Source organism: Festucalex cinctus, chromosome 1 (genome assembly GCF_051991245.1).
Source record: "Festucalex cinctus isolate MCC-2025b chromosome 1, RoL_Fcin_1.0, whole genome shotgun sequence".
Classification (NCBI taxonomy): Eukaryota; Metazoa; Chordata; class Actinopteri; order Syngnathiformes; family Syngnathidae; genus Festucalex; species Festucalex cinctus.
In genome coordinates this window covers 14823669-14841740 of record NC_135411.1, presented here as the reverse complement: position 1 = coordinate 14841740, position 18072 = coordinate 14823669, and the positions used below count along the sequence as shown (strand labels likewise).

General features: G+C 38.2%; 1 protein-coding gene across 1 annotated transcript in view; it reads right to left on the bottom strand.

Moving 5' to 3' along the window:
* pth1r (parathyroid hormone 1 receptor) overlaps positions 1 to 18072 on the bottom strand; it is a 62748-nt gene that overhangs the window by 25288 nt on the left and 19388 nt on the right. Inside the window, exon 2 of the mRNA XM_077518601.1 lies at positions 3901 to 4006. Coding sequence (XP_077374727.1) covers positions 3901 to 4006 — 106 coding nt within the window. The remainder of the gene's footprint in view (positions 1 to 3900; positions 4007 to 18072) is intronic.

Genomic DNA, 18072 nt, shown 5'->3' with positions numbered 1-18072 from the left:
ACCAAAAACATACGTACACAGTATCTCACAAAACTCACATTTCTGCAGATATTTAATTGGATCTTTTCTTGGAACAACCGTAAAGAAATGACACTTTGACACAATGAAAAGTAGTCAGTGCACAGCTTATATAACAGTGTAAATCTATTGTTGCTTCAAAATGCAGCCATTAACTCATTCACTCCCAAAAACGTATTTATACGTTTTTTTTGTTTTTGTTTTTTTAATGCAAGAGCATACGGAAGGCTTTGGTGCAGCTTCTGACATGAAGAGGTGGCTTAAAACAATGGTAGTTACTACAAAAAATGGCCAGCAGGTGGCGGCAGAGTGGGATCAGCCAGGGCTATGTTGCAACAAGCTCTTTTTGATAGTGTTTTCACCTGGAATGTGAATATCAAGGAAACCTATCTATTCTAATGCTAATTGCTACAAAACGGAAACAGACACAAATCATTATTTTTTTCCTGATGAAAGAAAAGACTCTAATGTTTCTTTTTATAGGTTCCATGTTTTGATAGCAATAGAACACAATATTCTGTGGGCCTTGTAAAATCCAGTATAACAGCTGGGAGCAAAGGACGTTGCTTCTGTGAAAATGGCTGGGAGTGAATGAGTTAATAGCTAAACCACCGGCAACAAAAGTGAGTACACTCCTAAGCAAAAAGGTCTGAATTGCCACCCCCCCAAAAAATAAAAATGCCGAGGTTATAAGAAGACTGCCAAGACTCTGAAACTTAGATGCAGCACAGTGGCCAAGACCATCTAGTGGTTTAACAGGACACGTTCCACACAGAACAAACCTAGCCATTGGTTGGCCAAGGAATTTGAGTGCACGTGCTCAGCTTCACATCCAGAGGTTGTCTTTGGAAAATAGACGTATGAGTGGTTGACACATATTGACACTTTGGGTATTTTCACATAGGGGTACAGAGGTTGTGTGCCCTGTGATTGGCTGGCAACCAGTTCAGGGTGTACCCCGCCTACTACTTGAAGCCAGCTCGGATAGTGCTCCAGCACCCCGCGACCCTTGTGAGGAATAAGCGGTTAAGCAGATGGATGGATGAAGGGTATAGAGGTGTGCTCACTTTTGTTGCCAAGGGTTTAGCTAAGCAATGACTACTTTGTATTAGGTCAAAGTCCGTCCATCCATCCATCCGTCCGTCCGGCCATCTGTCCGTCCATCCATCCATCCATCCATCCATCCATTCTCTACATTTAAAATAAGTTCATTAGACCTGTTTATTCAGTAACTCAGAAAAACTTCATAAAATTCGCTCTAAACAATATTTCCATCATTATATGATTACAAAGCAAATACTTATCGTGTTAGACAACCATGTGCTTTTTTTTCTTTTTCTTTTTTTAATACTTGAATGGAGCATTGTCAGGTCAAACGTCGTAAACTCTAAGTGGGATATCTCCCACTGCAGCATTAGTCCAATAAAACTGAATTAACGATGGGGGGCAGGAGGGAATCTGAAATAAAATGCTTTTTGGCTAGAAAGTACAAATGTAGTCACTGATACTTCTTGGCTAAGGAATGGTAGTGCTTGTACAATAAAAACAAAAAACAAAAAACACATTCCAGAGCTATCTGGAGCAATTACAAGATGAACAGATCAGATGAGCAAACATTTTCATATTGTTTGTAGCTATTAGCGTTTTAATCAAACAGTGAAGCGAGAAATCAACATTTAGCAGATACAAAAGATTTTAGCATGGCCTCTTTGATTAATACGCTCTTAATTTGACGCACCATACAGCCCATCACAATACTGCTACTTTTGGCTGTTTATTGGTTTTTACACCCCCAAACTGCCTGTGAAACTATTTAGCTGCAACATCCCCGTCCACCAACCCTAACACAACAACACGTCTTTATCTTTATGTCATTAGGCCCGGCGGGAGTCTGTGACAGAAATTTTTCCGAGTCAATGGAGCCACAGGAAATCACTCTCGTGGAAACCCAATCAACGGTAACGAAGTTGGATTGATTGCAAGCGGAGTAATGGTCTGAAATTGAAAGAGTCCGCATTAAAGCACTTGATGATGTTGGATTGTCTCTGTGGCAGGTGGTCTAATAAAACATTTTCAGGCCTTATTACATTCGTACAGATGGATGGACAGATAGAGTACATGATGGATGGCTTTTCTAATTTATTCCTGAAATTGATGGTCGTTATCAGAAAATTCCTGTTGATTTGTTTGACCCGGGCAGCCTTGGATTCCTTGAAAGTTATAATAATTACAGTTATTTTTATCCTTTGACAAGACGTGTCATTTCTTCAATACACGACTGGATTGTGTTGGACAACATCATTCAGATTTGTCAGTTACATCCAGCAAATGTAAAAGTGAGTGACTGAGCGGGTCACGAACCAGGTACCTACTGCTTACAGGGCGAGCGCACAAAAGTTTTATTGTAGTTTACATAAGTGTCAGCCAGAACCTTTTCTGGGATTTTAAGACGGCCAATTGTCATTGCACTTTGGCATTGCAAATGTGAAGGATTGCTTTCAATTAATTTGGACAGAATGTCTACTGATAAAGGCTACTTTTGTCACTATCCCATGGAGGTCTCAGAGAAAGTGGGCGTGCGTTTAGTCTGCAGATGCGGTGTGGGGGTGGGTCCGCACCTTATGACGTCAAAGAGTGCTAACAGCTCGTTTTCTCAGGTTGGGAGTGGCTGATGCTTGTTGAGCAGAATGACTTTGAATTTCTCTTAGAGGGGCGAATGGAGGAAAACACCACTTCGGTTTTTGGTGCGGAATTAGCATTTTAACACGGCTAAAAGCTCCAAAAAGTTGATTTTTCATGTTGCTGTCCCTTTAAAGTGAGAATTCTGACTTTAGTCTCAGAATTTTCACTTTAACTCATTCACTCCCAGCCATTTTCACAGAAGCAATCCCGTTCGCTCCCGGCTGGTTTACTGGATTTTGACTGATTTTGCAAGGCCCACAGAATATTGTGTTCTATTCCTATAAAGGCATGGAACCTATCAAAAGAAAGATTAAAGTCTCTTCTTTCATCAGGAAAAAAAAAGTATGTTTCTATCTGTTTCCGTTTTGCAGCAATTAGCATTAGAAGAGAGCTAAGTTTCATCAGTTTTCAAAAATCTATTCAAAATTGTAAGTAATTGAGCTTTTTTTCTACATGGTCCTGGTTGATCTCCTTTGCTCTGCTGCCACCTGTTGGCCGTTTGTGTAATAACTACCATTTATGTAACTGTTCTTTGCAGTTGAGAGGCTGCATCAAAACCTTCTGTATGCTCTAGCATAAAAAAAATAAATAAAAAATAAACGTATAAATACGTCTTTGGGACATTTAGAACATTAAAAAAAACGTATTTACACGTTATTGGGAGCAAATGAGTTAATCACAGAATTCGGACTTAATTCCCACTTTAAAGTCAGAATTCTGTGATTAAAGTGAGAATTCTGAGAATAATAGTAGCACTAATAAATTCTGACTTTATTCTCAGAATTCTGACTTTAAAGTCAGAATTCTAATCCTCTTCCATAGTACTGTTGCACTTCTCTTCTTGATTTTATTTCTCCAAGTAAGACAAACCACTAACGTTGCACTTTCCTAAAAAGAAAATAAATTTAACCTGGATTCACTGCAAGCACTTTGCGGCTTTAATGTTTCATCTGTTCACAAAAGATAAGCTTTTTTTTTATGCTAACAATCTCCATCCACCCGGACTCCCCTGCCACCTGATTTTTATTTTTTAACAAAAACATCAGACAGAACAATATTGTCCTGCATTGTTTACAAGCCACCTGATAAAGTCCAACTTTGCTTAAGTAGGATTATTTTAAAGCTTGGCTGCCTTGAATGCAAACTTGCCAGCGCCAGCCGTTTGCCTTAAATAGACGCGAGCGCGGCTACGCTACTCACCGGGAAGCTTGCCTTGCCTTGACTTGACAAGGCCTTCGCACTTGCGCTTGGCTTTGAACAGCAGCGCTATCTGCTCCTCTTTGGTGAGTACATCATCCGCATGGGCCTGCAGGGAGGAAAGAAAAACAAAAACAAAAACATGGTAAATTCAAGAACTACAAGTCAAAATTGGCATATCTGAGCTGTAATGTCATCCGTAATCGTTTGCTGGCAGTGTGATGAAAAATGCATTTTTACTTTATGAAAAATGATTTTTAATTAAATACAATTAAAATAAATAAATATATAAATGCATATTTTTCTTTTCTTTTCATTTTCTTTCTTTTATTTTTTCCTGTTTTTTTTTTTTTCTTTTTTAACTTGACTGGTTTGGAAAATAGATGTATGCATAGAATAGAATAATTGCCTGCTTTTTTTGTTTTGTTTTTAGCATAATTGAATGTTATTTTTAATTCAAAATACCAATAAAAACACCAATGTACTTGCTTAAAGTATTTTTTTTCTCCTTTAATGTGTGTGTACTAGATTCTCGGTCATCCATGTCATTGTATTCCGCAAAGGCTGAATCAAAGCAACTTGATTCTTCTTCTTGGTTAAACTTATTGTAGTTTTTATTGTTATTCAAAAACATTCAAAAATGACTTGGGAAATTATGCTATTAACTCATGTGCTCCCAAAGACGTATTTATACGTTTTTTTAATGTGTGTTTTTTTTTTTTATGCTAGAGCATACAGAAGGCTTTGTTGCAGCCTCGGAACTGAGGAAAACGCTTGAAGCAATGTAGTTATTACAAAAACAGCCAGCAGGTGGCAGAAGAGTATAAGAGATCAAACAGAGCCATGTTGCAAAATACTCTTTTCCCCACTGTTTTAAACAGATTTGGGATGAAACTTAGCTATATTCTAATGCTAATTGCTGCAAAACAGAAACAGATAGAAATATACCTTTTTTTCCTGATGAAAGAAGAGATGCTAATTTTTCCTTTGGTAGATTCCATGTTTTATAGCAATAGAATACAATACTCTGTGGGCCTTGCAAAAGCAGTCAAAATCCAGTAAAGCGGTTGCTTCAGTGAAAATGGCCGGGAGTGAATGAGTTAAGCTAACAATATGTAACTTGCTGAATTCATTCACTGCTGTAGACGTTTGTATATGACAACTTAAATTTAACTTGTACTGCTTGTTTTTTTTTTTTTTTTTTTTTTTTTTTTTTTTGTAAAATTAGATAGCGAAATGTCAACAGTTTGATCTTTCTTTCTTTCTTTAGATTGTATGAGTTGTATAAATGCAAAAAATAAAAAATAAACAATAGCGTGAAAGTGCTGCTTGACGTGCTTTTCACAGAAAAAGAAAATTTTCTCTGCCTTTTCTTTGCTATTCCTTCTTGCAATAATATTAAATCATTTTCAGGCTTATTCAGTTCTTGGTATCATTAAAGTAACTTTAACTCTAACATAATGTCAAAGGGGCTATGACAAAAGCTGGTGGGCAGGAGCAACTCAAGAGATGTGCACAGATGTGACTTGCTGGTCATCTCTGCGATGCCACTTGTTGCTTGGGAGATTTCATGACACATGCACTATTTATGCTGTTTCCTTGGCATCTTGGGGAGAAATATAGCAGCAAATGACAGGGTGAGCTGACAGGAAAATGTTACTTTAAAGATTATGAGACGCGTGTATATATAGACGTTAATTTGGCAATCCTCTTAAAGAAATAACAAAGCCTTTTTCATTAGTGCACCATTTGCTGGATGAAAAATGGTCAAATAATAGTCTAAAAATGTTTCTCATGTGACCTATATATAGTACCGTAAAGGGCTGCAACAGGGTGGTCTGGATAAAAGGTCCAATTAAATCAAATTTTGACATGTGTCAAATCCCGTGCAAAGATCAAAGCTGTATTTCTTTTTTTTTTTAATTTCTATCTTCTCTTTCATTGGCGCAAAATATATATATATATATATATATATATATATATATATATATATATATATATATATATATATATATATATATATATATATATATATATATATATATATATATATATATATATATATATACATATACATAAGAGCAAAGTTTTAGTATCGTGGACATATTGCCGGGTGGACGTGACCTTTAATCACACACGGCAGGGGACAAAAACTCAATTATTTCCACGTCGAGTTTGAGCATGACACGGTAGCGCCAAGTGTGGTTTTCTATCAGAGGAAACATGTCGTCTCTAATGGGGCCCGAGAAAAGCTCACCGTTTGCCTCTGGGGTCTGTTTTTAGGCCAAGAACACGTAAAAGCAACTAGTCAATTTCAACACAGCGTGACAAGAAGGAAGGACATGGAAAACATCGGACTGAAGCATGCTGACATCGTATAATTTCAGATGACAATTAGGCCTCATCCAAATGTGCATAAAAATGTGATATGGATTTATATCTGCCAATGGGAGGGCAGTATAAATAAGCAGATTCAATATATAGCATATTCCTGTTTATCAAGGGGGGTATGTGGCAGACCCAGTCGAGACAGGAGGAAATAACAAACAAATAATAATTGCGTTTAAGCCGATAACATCAAACGCATCATATTGAATACAAGACATTTTGAGCCCTCTATTTCATGAGTGGGCGGCACGGTGGAAGACTGCTTAGCACGTTCGCCTCACAGTACTGAGGACATAAGATCAAGTCTAGGCTCCGTCCTTCCTGGGTGGAGTTTGCATGTTCTCCCCGTTCCCGCGTGGGTCTTCTCCGGGTACTCCGGTCTCCTCCCACATTCCAATGACATGCATGGCAGTTTGATTGGGTGCTCCCAATTGTCCCTAGTGAGTGTGAGTGGTTGTTGGTCTCTGTGTGCCCTGCGATTGGCTGGCAACCAGTTCAGGGTGTACCCCGCCTGCTGCCCGAAACAGCTGGGATAGGCTCCAGCACCCCCGCGTCCCTTGTGAGGAACAAGCGGTTAAGAAAATGGATGGATATTTCACGAGTATAATCTTTTTTTCTTCAATTAAAACCCCGACATATATGATCTGACACATGCATTGCAGGGATAATCCATTAGAGGGCAGTATCCTAGCGTCCTTGCAAGATCGCTCCAATTGAAAAAAGGAGAGACACCTATACTTATTAATAGTGGGAGCTGTTCTTTATGATTTTTGGAAATACTAATATGCTTCATATGTCTGTTTGTTATCATATTTTTGACAGTTATAAATGTATGAATTTAAAGCATTGTGACCGGATGTATCAAATATGACACAAATCAAAAGTCATATATGGAAGTTGATTTTCCCAAAAAAAAAAAAAAAAGTTTGTTCAAAAGGACCAATAAATACTCTTTTACAATGTATCAGAATTTTCTCTCATATATTTCATGGTTCAGGCTTCATAAGTTTAACTACGTTGCATCTCTTCCAGTAGACCTCAGTGCTACATAAAGCAGTGCAATTTGAAATTTGGACTGTATACTGGAAAAATATTACAAATGTTTGCCTAAAAATTTGCGATAACGTGGGTGCACGAACAATAAATAGCAACATTGGAATTTCACTGCACCACATAAACAGCAGTTGGTCATCATCAAAATCTGCCTAAATAACACAAATAAAGCCCTGTTGCAAATGATTCTACAACAAAAATTTAACAGTCTGAAAATGCGCCATAAGCAGCATGACCATCATTAAATAAGCAAAATAATTGTAGATGGCGGCCAGTGGATACTGAATTATACCTTCTACCTTTGCCAGTTAAATTAATTAAAAAAAATTCCCGTCTAGTTTGAGTGACACCAGAAACTCAGGCTTGAGGAAGAATTCAGTCTTTTCAGCACACAATTTTCTATTATTCACTAAATTCTTGTGAAGCAAAATCAATTTCATTGCTTGGCGCTTCTGGCGTGCGCATATTTCCATTGTGATGGAAAATGCGTTTGCCTCAAGGTGATTTCGGCGTGCTGCGGGGAAAATAACACAAACACAAACAGCAGGTAATGAGGTGCACGCAAACATCCATCATCAGTTGAAAAATGAACTTCATGCCCTCAGTGAGTCTCCAAAGTTGATGTCAAACGAATTAACAAACATTTAATTACAATGTGGCTTGGGATGTTTAATCCAATCGAACTTTATTTGTTTAGCACTTTAAAATCGTGTGCCGTGCTCCTCGGTACTGTACAAAAAACATAGAGAGGTTCACAATTTAATTTCATCGTAGTTAACTAATAAAAGAAGTGATAGCCATAAGTAGGATGAGTTGATAAGTAGAGACGTTCAATACCATTTTCTTCAGACCGATTCCAGTATGAGTGCTCAACTTTTGAGTAGCCACCAATACAGATACCACTACCACTTTTGATACATCAAATCTCCCAACCCCCCAAAAAAAGACAGATAAATGTAGAAGATTAAAAAGAAACAACAACAACTATATATCCCAATATAGGACAATTTAATTATGTACAGTCAAACCTCGGTTTTCGAACATAATCCGTTCCAAAAGGCTGTTCCAAAAGCAAATTGTTCGAAATCCGAAACAATTTTCCCATTATAATTAATGTAAATAATTTTAATCCGTTCCCAGTCTAAAAAAAACTTTTCCAAGGTTTTTTTTTCTTACTATTTTACACCATAAACTGCACTGTATACTGTTTACCATAAATAGAAAAGGGTAGAAATAGACACTGTCTTATCTTAATAGAAGATATCCTATCTAAAAATATGAAAAAAACAAACAAAACAAAATGCACTTGCTTTCTTTGGACCCATGATTAGGGGCTAATACACGATGCAAAACAAAAAACAAAACAAAACAAAAAAAACAGTCAGATTTGCATAAATAATGATCTTTGAGCTGGGTAAAGGGAGTTCTTGGTTGTAAAAGTTCAGCAGGGAATTTAGAATTGTGTCTCCACAGCGTCTTTGAGGTCATGGTAATAAATTCAAATGAGTTTGATGAGCCCAGCTGATGTAAAAACAACACACCTGCACATTTGACCAACCAATCAGCTTTGGTCATTGCAGCCCGCCCCGTCAAAGTTCCAGCCTAGCTCAGCAAGACCTTGCTCCTGATGAGATAGTACTTGGATGCCTCCTGGGGAATTTAATTAGCCCGGAAATTGTTGGCGGTGGAAAAACACGCAAACCGAAGGTAAACTGAAAAGTTCTCCAAAAGTTCCTGCGGTGGAAAAGCCCCTAATGTTGACAGATATATCAGTTTTTTTTTTAGATTATAGTTATAGTTATTATTTCAAAAAATATTCTTCCCTATCTACAATTGAGTCAGCTACTTGTGAAAATACAGTATTTGAATGGCTTCATACAGCTCAAAGTTATGATTGTGTACTTTAACTGTAGAAACTCAAACTCCAACATTAAGCCTTTTTGGGTTGGGGCCCTTTCAGAGCCGGAGTTGGCCCTGATTTAACACAATACAGTGTGTAGTTTTTAAAACAGTTTTTCAATGTTCATTCATTCAAGAAAAAAAAGACTATTAATTTCAATAATATGTATAAAAAAAAAAAAATTCCATCACACCAACGTACATTTAAAAAAAATATATAATCGTAAGTCTAGTGATCACTAATTATATTAAATGGGCTGTGTCGAACTTTGCAAATGTAGCAATTGGTGTTGCGCGTGCTTCAAATCTTACATACTTCGAACATAGGTTGTTACATTCTATTAGTTCACCACTAGATGGCACTAAATTCTACGCACTGTCACTTGAATGAAATTCATAGTTACAGTATATATACGTAGCAAAAAAATAAATAAAAAAAATTGGGTGATGTAATGTGCAATGCGTAAAACGAGCAAAGATGATTGATTAATTTGAATGCATAAAAAAAATATGTTGTTGAATATTATCCATCCATCCATCCATCCATCCATCCATTCATTCATTAATTCATCAATTTTCTTAACCGCTTACTCCGCACAAGGGTCGCGGGTATTGATATTAGATATTTTAAAAAAGCAACAATGTGTTTTTTTTCCCATCACATTTATTTGATGAATTTTGTACTGGTTGCCCGGTCAGGCCAGCAGCAATGAACTTGGGGTGGCCCAACTCAGTCAAGCGGTGGCGCCGGCCCATGGAACCAACTGTTAATGTGGGACCCGGAAACTACACTAAACTACTTTTTACTCACGTTATTACAGTATAGCTCCAAAATTCATTGGAGGATTATTTCTTGAGAATTGTGCACACATTGCTTCCAATGCAACTGAACGCACGTGAAACCTACCGCCTAATTTTGCGATTACTGCGCGGGTTCCGCAGCGCACAAAAACCACAACACGTCAGTCGGAACCGCCATCCTCGCTATTTTGGGCCTGGAAATAAAGATGTCCAGTCTGCTGCCGTTGCTGAATACGCTGCACATAATGGAGACACTCATGGCTTCCCATGTAAATAACCGCAAGCGGAATAACATTCAACCGCAGGCGAACAAGGATAGATGCTACCTGTTGACTGTGCTCGGGCGAGTCAATACAGAATATTCCACAGGAGAGCCCTCGGGGCATGGTCGCTATTTTCACCTGGAGGAAAGACTGGCGTGCTTCAGTGGAGGACCTCGGGCAAAGTGTGCTGATTTGACAACTGCCTTGATTACTTTGTTAGATTTTGAATGGAGACAAATGAGCTCTTTAGTTCTGAACTGGTGCGCATTTATCATCGGTATGAATTTCCTCATGTCGCACTTCACTTTTGCAAGGAAACAGCTTTGCGGGTGTGTAATTTGCAACTTAGGGAAACAAGCAGATGGCTTTGGTAATATGACAATACACCCATTAACTCATTTGCTCCCAATAACATGTAAATACGTTTTTTTTTTGTTTTTTTTTTATGTTTTAAGTGTCAAAAAGACGAAAAAAAAATAAATCCGTGCGTGCTTTCAAATTGCCGCGGGCGTGACGTCACGCAGCTGACACGTTCGCCCAGCCCCCGTTTGCGACTCTCCACCCCCCCGCTCTGCGATTGGCTGGAGTGGTGTAAACACTGTCTTTCCACAGAAACGTCCCGCTGTTTACAAAACAAACACAAAATGGCGAAATACAGGCTGGGGGTGTATGGGTTTTGGACAAAATCACTCCCACACGTTATGAAAAGCCCATATCTATAAATTGAAAAGTCGTTAATTTGTTTAAATCCTGTATTTAAAAAGTGCATTTTCCTGAGTGAAACCGGAAGATAGCCCCTTTAAATTTGTATTGCTATAATGAGCTAAATAAGTAAAGTATCCCTTTAACACATTCACTGCCAGCCCAGCAAAAATGCATTATTTGACTTCTTTTTCCGTCAATGGCAGTCAATGAGTTAAGAAAAACTGGTCTATACAGTAGTGCCCTGCTATTGACTGGCAACCAATCCATGGTGTACCCTGGGATAGACTCATACTCGCAAACCCAATGAGGGCAAGCGCTATGGAAAATGGGTGATTGGGTATCTCCTTGAAGTCTTTTCGCACCTACTGTATACTGTAAACTCTTGGGGCATTGAATCGATCAATTGTGCTTCAAAGACATTTCACCTCTCATCTGGGCAGGCTCGATCAGTTCAACTGAAACCCTGCTTAGAGGAGAGGCAAAATGTCATGAACGACAACCAGAACTGTCCAGTTGCAATCGAACCCGAGAATAAAATGACCGAGAATGAAAATATTCACAGGGATACGCTGTGCACTCCGAGTTTTGGTTAAAACTGCTAACAACGGCGTATCATGTAACGTTTAGAAAAGAGGATGCTGGGTAATGAGCCCTGATTATTTTCTGCTAAGTCTTCCTCCTCCACTGGCTCGCGTCCAAACCGCCAGAGTCAACACGGCCGCTGGCGGGGGGGAGAAACATCCACATTCTTATTTACTGTATTTCATTTCAAAACACAGCATTCTTTCTGTGCATTTCACAGCGAGCCAAAATGAAAATGCGCCATGTAAATACATGTTTTTTCATCAGCCGCTCGCGAGAAGACAAACTCCACTTGAGCAAACCGCAAGTTTCTATTTCTCTGCGTGCGCAAACTGTGGCTTGATGACTTAAACGGCAGCGCTCTATAAGACCAATATTGAGAGAAGTGTATTTAGGACTTGTGAGTATTACTACTGTATACTAGACACGCCATCCCGGACAGGAGGCACTGCAGTTGGATCGTTTTGGTAACGGAACACTGAAATTATTTTCGCAAATAAACCCAGTGCAACTAATAAGACTATATTTTGAGGCAAACTAAGAAAACGTTCTGTTCAAGAGGGGAAATGTGAGGACGCTGAGAGTCCTGATTGGGGACGGCTGTGCATTTTGAATACATATACGTCCTCCCCGAGCAACTTGCGGTTGACCAAAGTCATTTCCTGAACTTCCCCACAGCGAATATGAGAGGCGAAAGCTGGCGCCTTGTACCCTCCATTTTCCTCCGCCAGCGTGAAACAAAACACCCCAAAGGATCAAAACCAAACAAAAAACTGCAATAAATTGTAATGAAATAAGGCTGGTCTTGCGTCACGAGTCAGAAATAGATTGTTAAAGTGCAGGCCAATCATTAGGAGATTAGAAAAAAAAAAAGGTAGCATGGTAGCTGAGTAGTTAGCATGTCAGCCTACTGAAGTTCTGGGTTCAAATCTCAAACATGCATGATGGCTTCATTAACGTCACGAAATTGCCCAAAAGTGTGAATGAGAGCATGACTATTGTTCCCTGGTGATTGGCTGGCGACCAATCCAAGGTGTACCCTGCCCGGTGCCCAATAGTCAGCAAGCTCCAGTTCAAGGAAAAGTATTATAGAAGATTGATGCCAGATCGATTTATTTTTTGTGACATCCAAGGAAGCAGAGAGCGTAAATAAAACAACACACAAAAGAAAAAAATGTGATGCATATTAGTAGAAAACTGAGTTGGACCAAAATAAAGCAAACAAACTCAATATGAAAGGGGAAAAAAACAAACAAAAAAAAGCCCACAAATGTAAAAATATGACTTTGAAAGAGGGGCAGTCAACCATCCAAAAATTCTTGACAAAAATGTGTTCAATGCAGCCCCACTAGTCTAAATATGGTATTCTGGTTAATATTGCATTAGTGGAATATGAGCTAAAAAGCAAAATCCTGCAGTTTATATCAACTATGTTAAGGCGACCACTTGATGTCGAGTGAAAATGACATCAATGTTGCTCAGGTAACAACCAATCACAGCTCAGCTTCAGAAAACAGGTGAGCTCTTTTGGGGTATATGCCACGGAAGAGGCGGGAAGTGATTTTGGACATCAGTTTGGCTCCGGTCCGGGTTGCGAACGCGCAACCGAAGGGCACAAAGTCGGAAGCAGAAATATTTTGATGCGGCCCACATGTCGCAAACCGAACCGGAAACAAACTGATGTGCAAAAACAGTCCCGCCTCTTCCGTGGCATATATCCCATTGGCCGTTGCCTGAGCCCTGAGAAACTGTGATGTCATCTTCAGTCGACAGCAAGTGGCAAAATGGCCGCCCCCTGAGATGGATGAAAATGGCTGGATTTTGCTGCATAACTCATATTCCACAAATGTAATATTAATCATAATGTCATGTTTGGACTAATGAGGTCACATATAACATATTATTGTAAAAAAAATGTTTAAGGTTGACTTCCCCTTTTGAGATAAGTGGAAATAAAAAAAGAATTTTTATTTATTTTATTTTTTTTTTTACAAATTCCCTTGTTACTTTTTAAAATAACAAAAAAAAAAAAGATCCAAAAGGAAAAAAAACAATAAAAAACATACTCAGGCACATATTGTTTATCCGCTGCAAAACAAACAAACAAACAAACAAACAAACAAACAAACAAATGTCTAATATTACATCAGCTTTCAGTCACTACAGTAGTTGTGTAAGTCTTCTTTTGTGTCTGCTTGATTGCATTATACTGCCCCCCGGAGCACAATAAATTAATCATGATTTACAGACTGCTTAATTCTACTTAACTATTACTATTACTGCATGATTTTATAAAGTGAAATATTTCTGAGCGTTATTTGTCTTACAAACATATGACAAAAAGCTTTTTTTTAAGGTGAGTCTGGAACATATTAATGTCATTTCAATTCATTTCAATGGGGACAGATGACGTGAGATATAGGTTTGTGTCATATGTTTTGAGTTATGAGCGTGGTCACATAACAAATTACACTCATATGTCAAAGCAGCTCTGCATGATATTTTTTTTTCAGTTTTAAATTCGTATTTCTGTTCTGACTCAAACCCCACAATCTGGTATTGCCATTCTTCTATTTATATGATTGATTTTACGATATTATTTGCAATGCATTCTTTTATTGTCATAACACAAAGAATTGACATATTTTTGGCACATACATGAACATCTCGCATGTTTTATTTTTAGCTCGGTGGATTAGTGGCTTGCTGCGCGTCATTTACATGTAAAGCTGGCACGGCGACACCATTTATTAAATCTGTACGGGGAGAGAAGAATACTCTTGTGGTTTTAAACTTTAAACTTGTGGTAAACTAATATTTATAGGCGGTAATCTTCATAATTCACATATATATGCATAATCACTCAACCATGACTGCATTTACATGTTTATCACCGTCACCCTCGTGCATGGCTCCACTGTGATCAGGTCCATTAGAATAACATGTCTGTCTGTTACATAACCATTAGCAGCTTTTAAATTCCCAAAGCTTGACCCGTACTTTGTTGTATTAAATCGCTTATATAACATGGGAATTGTCCTTCTTCCTTTTTAATTTGACAGCGCGCCCCAGCTGCAGCGGCCTGGTGCGCACACATTGTTTCCATCTGTGCCTGCGCTTCAGTCTGGCGAGCGGCGGAGGGTATAATTAGGAGCTAAACGGCGCTTTAAGTCAGAATGCGGTCTGCGAGCGTTTCCAAAGGACAACCAGTCTTTTTTGCGGCTTGCGGTTTTTATCGTCAAATGTAAATTGCAGCGTTGAAGAGGAGTGGCACTGACTCACATGCTTCATAATATCCCGGAACCTCATCCGCTCAAACGGTTCAAGCGGTGCCATGCGTCTAAAGTAACATATTCATGTTGCGTATTTTCCTCCTCCCAGATAGCCCAGCGGCCATTAAAAACAAGATTAGGCCCAAATATAATTTTGCTTCTTATTTTGTGGAGGTACCAAAAAAAAATAAAAAATCCAGCAAAGTCCAAAAGCCCCCCTGGGACCCCATGTTGAATTCATGCCAACAACAAGGAAGTCAATGTTAGCCTATGGTGTAAAGAATGGCAAATGACCAAAACAAGTACATAAAACCAACTTTTGACTGTATTCCCATAATAGGGGTGCTTTACAGTGCAACCAGGGTAAATATTTTATGAATGTTTATATAAACATACATATCTTGCATGTGACGAAGGGCCATCTGGACAGGAAAGGCAGCTTCATGTGGCTATTTACCTTAAAAATCGCATCCTTGCTGACAGATCGACCGACGGGGGACTAATCAAAAGGTGGATATCGCCAAAAACGGACAAATAAGAATGTTTCTCCGTGTCTTGAACACCTTTCCTGGCAGGCTTTTTATTTGCAATACTTAATTGGAGCCGGATCAGGACGCCGACCGTCTGCTTTCGGCATATACAGTGTGTAGTACTGTGGGGCCTCATTTCCACCAAGCGGTACAGTTCGATTTGGTACGGCATTCTTTTTTCTTGTGTTTGTCAAGAATTGTGTGTTTTATAATGTGTTTGGTTATTTTGTTACGTTTACAGAATGCATTATTCATATATTGTTGCGCTCTCTGTTGCAATAAATTATCGATACACTGATGGGAGATATCGATGTAATGTGTCCAGTTGTGCAGTGTTATGTTATAAATTTTTATATACTTTAATTTGTATCACTTTACCATGTTTACAGTTATAAGGCTAAGAGGCAGTGAGGCACTACATATTTCTTTGTACGTTGTGCAAAGTTTTGGCATTGAATAAATCCATAATTAGACATTTTCCTTTTTATGGGCATTTGTTGGCTTTTTCAGTCACATATCGTGATATATTGCGTGATATATATATTTTTTTGATAATATATAAAAAATCGTAGATATCGTGTATCATGATATTATTGATATGGCGAGCCAAATATCGTCACAGTATCGAATCGTGGTTTACACGTATCGCCCCACCCCTAATATATATATATATATATATATATACCTGTATATATATAACAAAAATGTTGTTTTCCATGAAAACATAACACTGAAATACACACAAAAAAAAAATAAAAAAGTTTGAATTTGAGGCTCATTTATAAATGTCCTTAAAACAAACAAACAAAAGCAATGCAATTTTTAGAATTAAGTTTTAAACTTACAGCTGCAAACAGTTACTTGTGCATCCATGCCCATTTTTTGGCAGTAGAAGAAACACAGTGAGGTTCAGAAATGTAAACAAGCAAGGTTAAAAAAAAATAATAAATAAAGTTGAAGATGAGAAGAAGTCCGTATGGCAGAGCTGTCAACCTATACAGTAGTAGAACCTACTGAGGCTAAAGAACCTGGGAACGTTTCTAATTGTCTGTTTTGTAGCAGACAAGCTAGCTAGCTAGATAGATAGATAGATAGATAGATAGATAGATAGATAGATAGATAGATAGATAGATAGATAGATAGATAGATAGATAGATAGATAGATAAAGAGTTTTATGCTGTCATTAGCTGCTTTTCCACCAACAAGCCCAGGATCTTTGAGTTCTGGGTAAAGGAAGTTCTTGGTAGTAAAAGTTCAGCAGGGAATTTAGAATTCTGTTTAAACAGCGTTTTACAGTTCTCGGTAATGAAGTCAAACGAGTTTGATTGAGTCCAGCCGATGTAAAAACAACCCCCCCACCCAAATTTGACCAATCAACTGTGGTCATTGCAGCCCTTCCCCTCAAAGTTCCTGCCTGGTTCAGCAAGACGCTCCTCCTCCAGATACTACTTGGATGCCTCCTGGGGAATTTAATTACCCCGGAAATTGTTGTTGGTGGAAAAACGCGCAAACTGAATTTTACCAAGGTAAACTGAAAAGTTCTCCAAAAGTTCCAGCGGTGGAAAAGCCCCTATTGCTAATGCTATGCAATGGAAGTTAGCATGCTGCTGTATCCCAAATGTGAAAATCCATCACATGCATAGAAATCCACTGTTGAAAATTCAACAGCTATACTTTTGTCTGCAATCTACTTGTACTTGTAAAATAATAGTATACCTGTGTTAACTTCTCATTAGGACTATCTGTGGCACTAGCAAGCCTAGCCAACTAAGCTAAGTTTTGCATATCCCCAATGTTTGTTTGTTGTTGTTTTTTGTTTTCAATATGATCCTAGACATTTTACATTTTGCACATTTTATATTATAATCTGCATCTGCCTCACATTTCTTTCTAAATATCTGCTCAGACCTTCCTGTGTGGAGTTTGCATGTTTACATGGGTCTTCTCAAGATATTCTGGCTTGCTCCCAAATCCCCCAAAACAAGCATATTGCATCTCCTCAAGCATGAGATCTCAACAGATTAGTCCTAAAACCCTCCCACAATATTTCATGTTGTACCTATTCCGTTCTCATTTTTTCAGACACCAGGCTGCAAATAGTCTATAACTCAAAAAGCTTGCACACTGCTCCATCATGCTTCATAGAACCAATTTGTCCTTAAAGAGCCACTAAGAATGTGCCGGAGGGATCTGCGTCAGAGCAACAGGAAGTGGGGATGTGATGCGTGAATAACAATTGAGATGTGGGGCTCTTTACCTGCAGATATTGACTCATGGTAATAAAATGGAGAAATGAACCTGCGGCGAGGATGACTGTGGCCTTGTGGCCATCGTGGAAGGTTGGAAATCATGTTAAACGTTATGATTTGATTTTGTGAGAATTTAGAAGGAAATAATAAAAAAATAAAATAAATAAATAATAATAATCAATGCTGGTGTATAAAACCCTTCATCCATTTTCTATACAGTTTATCCTGTTGAGGGTCACGGGTGAGCTTTTTCTTTCTTTTTTCATAATTTAATATTTTTTTTTAACAAATGAGTGATTCATTAAATCTGTATTATAAAAAGGAATATCTGATTAATTATACAGAAACGTTTTGGCCAGTCTGTTTTACACTTATGTTATCTTTTCATAAGAAATCTCATTAAATCCCCACCGGGGTGGCCTCCACCTGTTT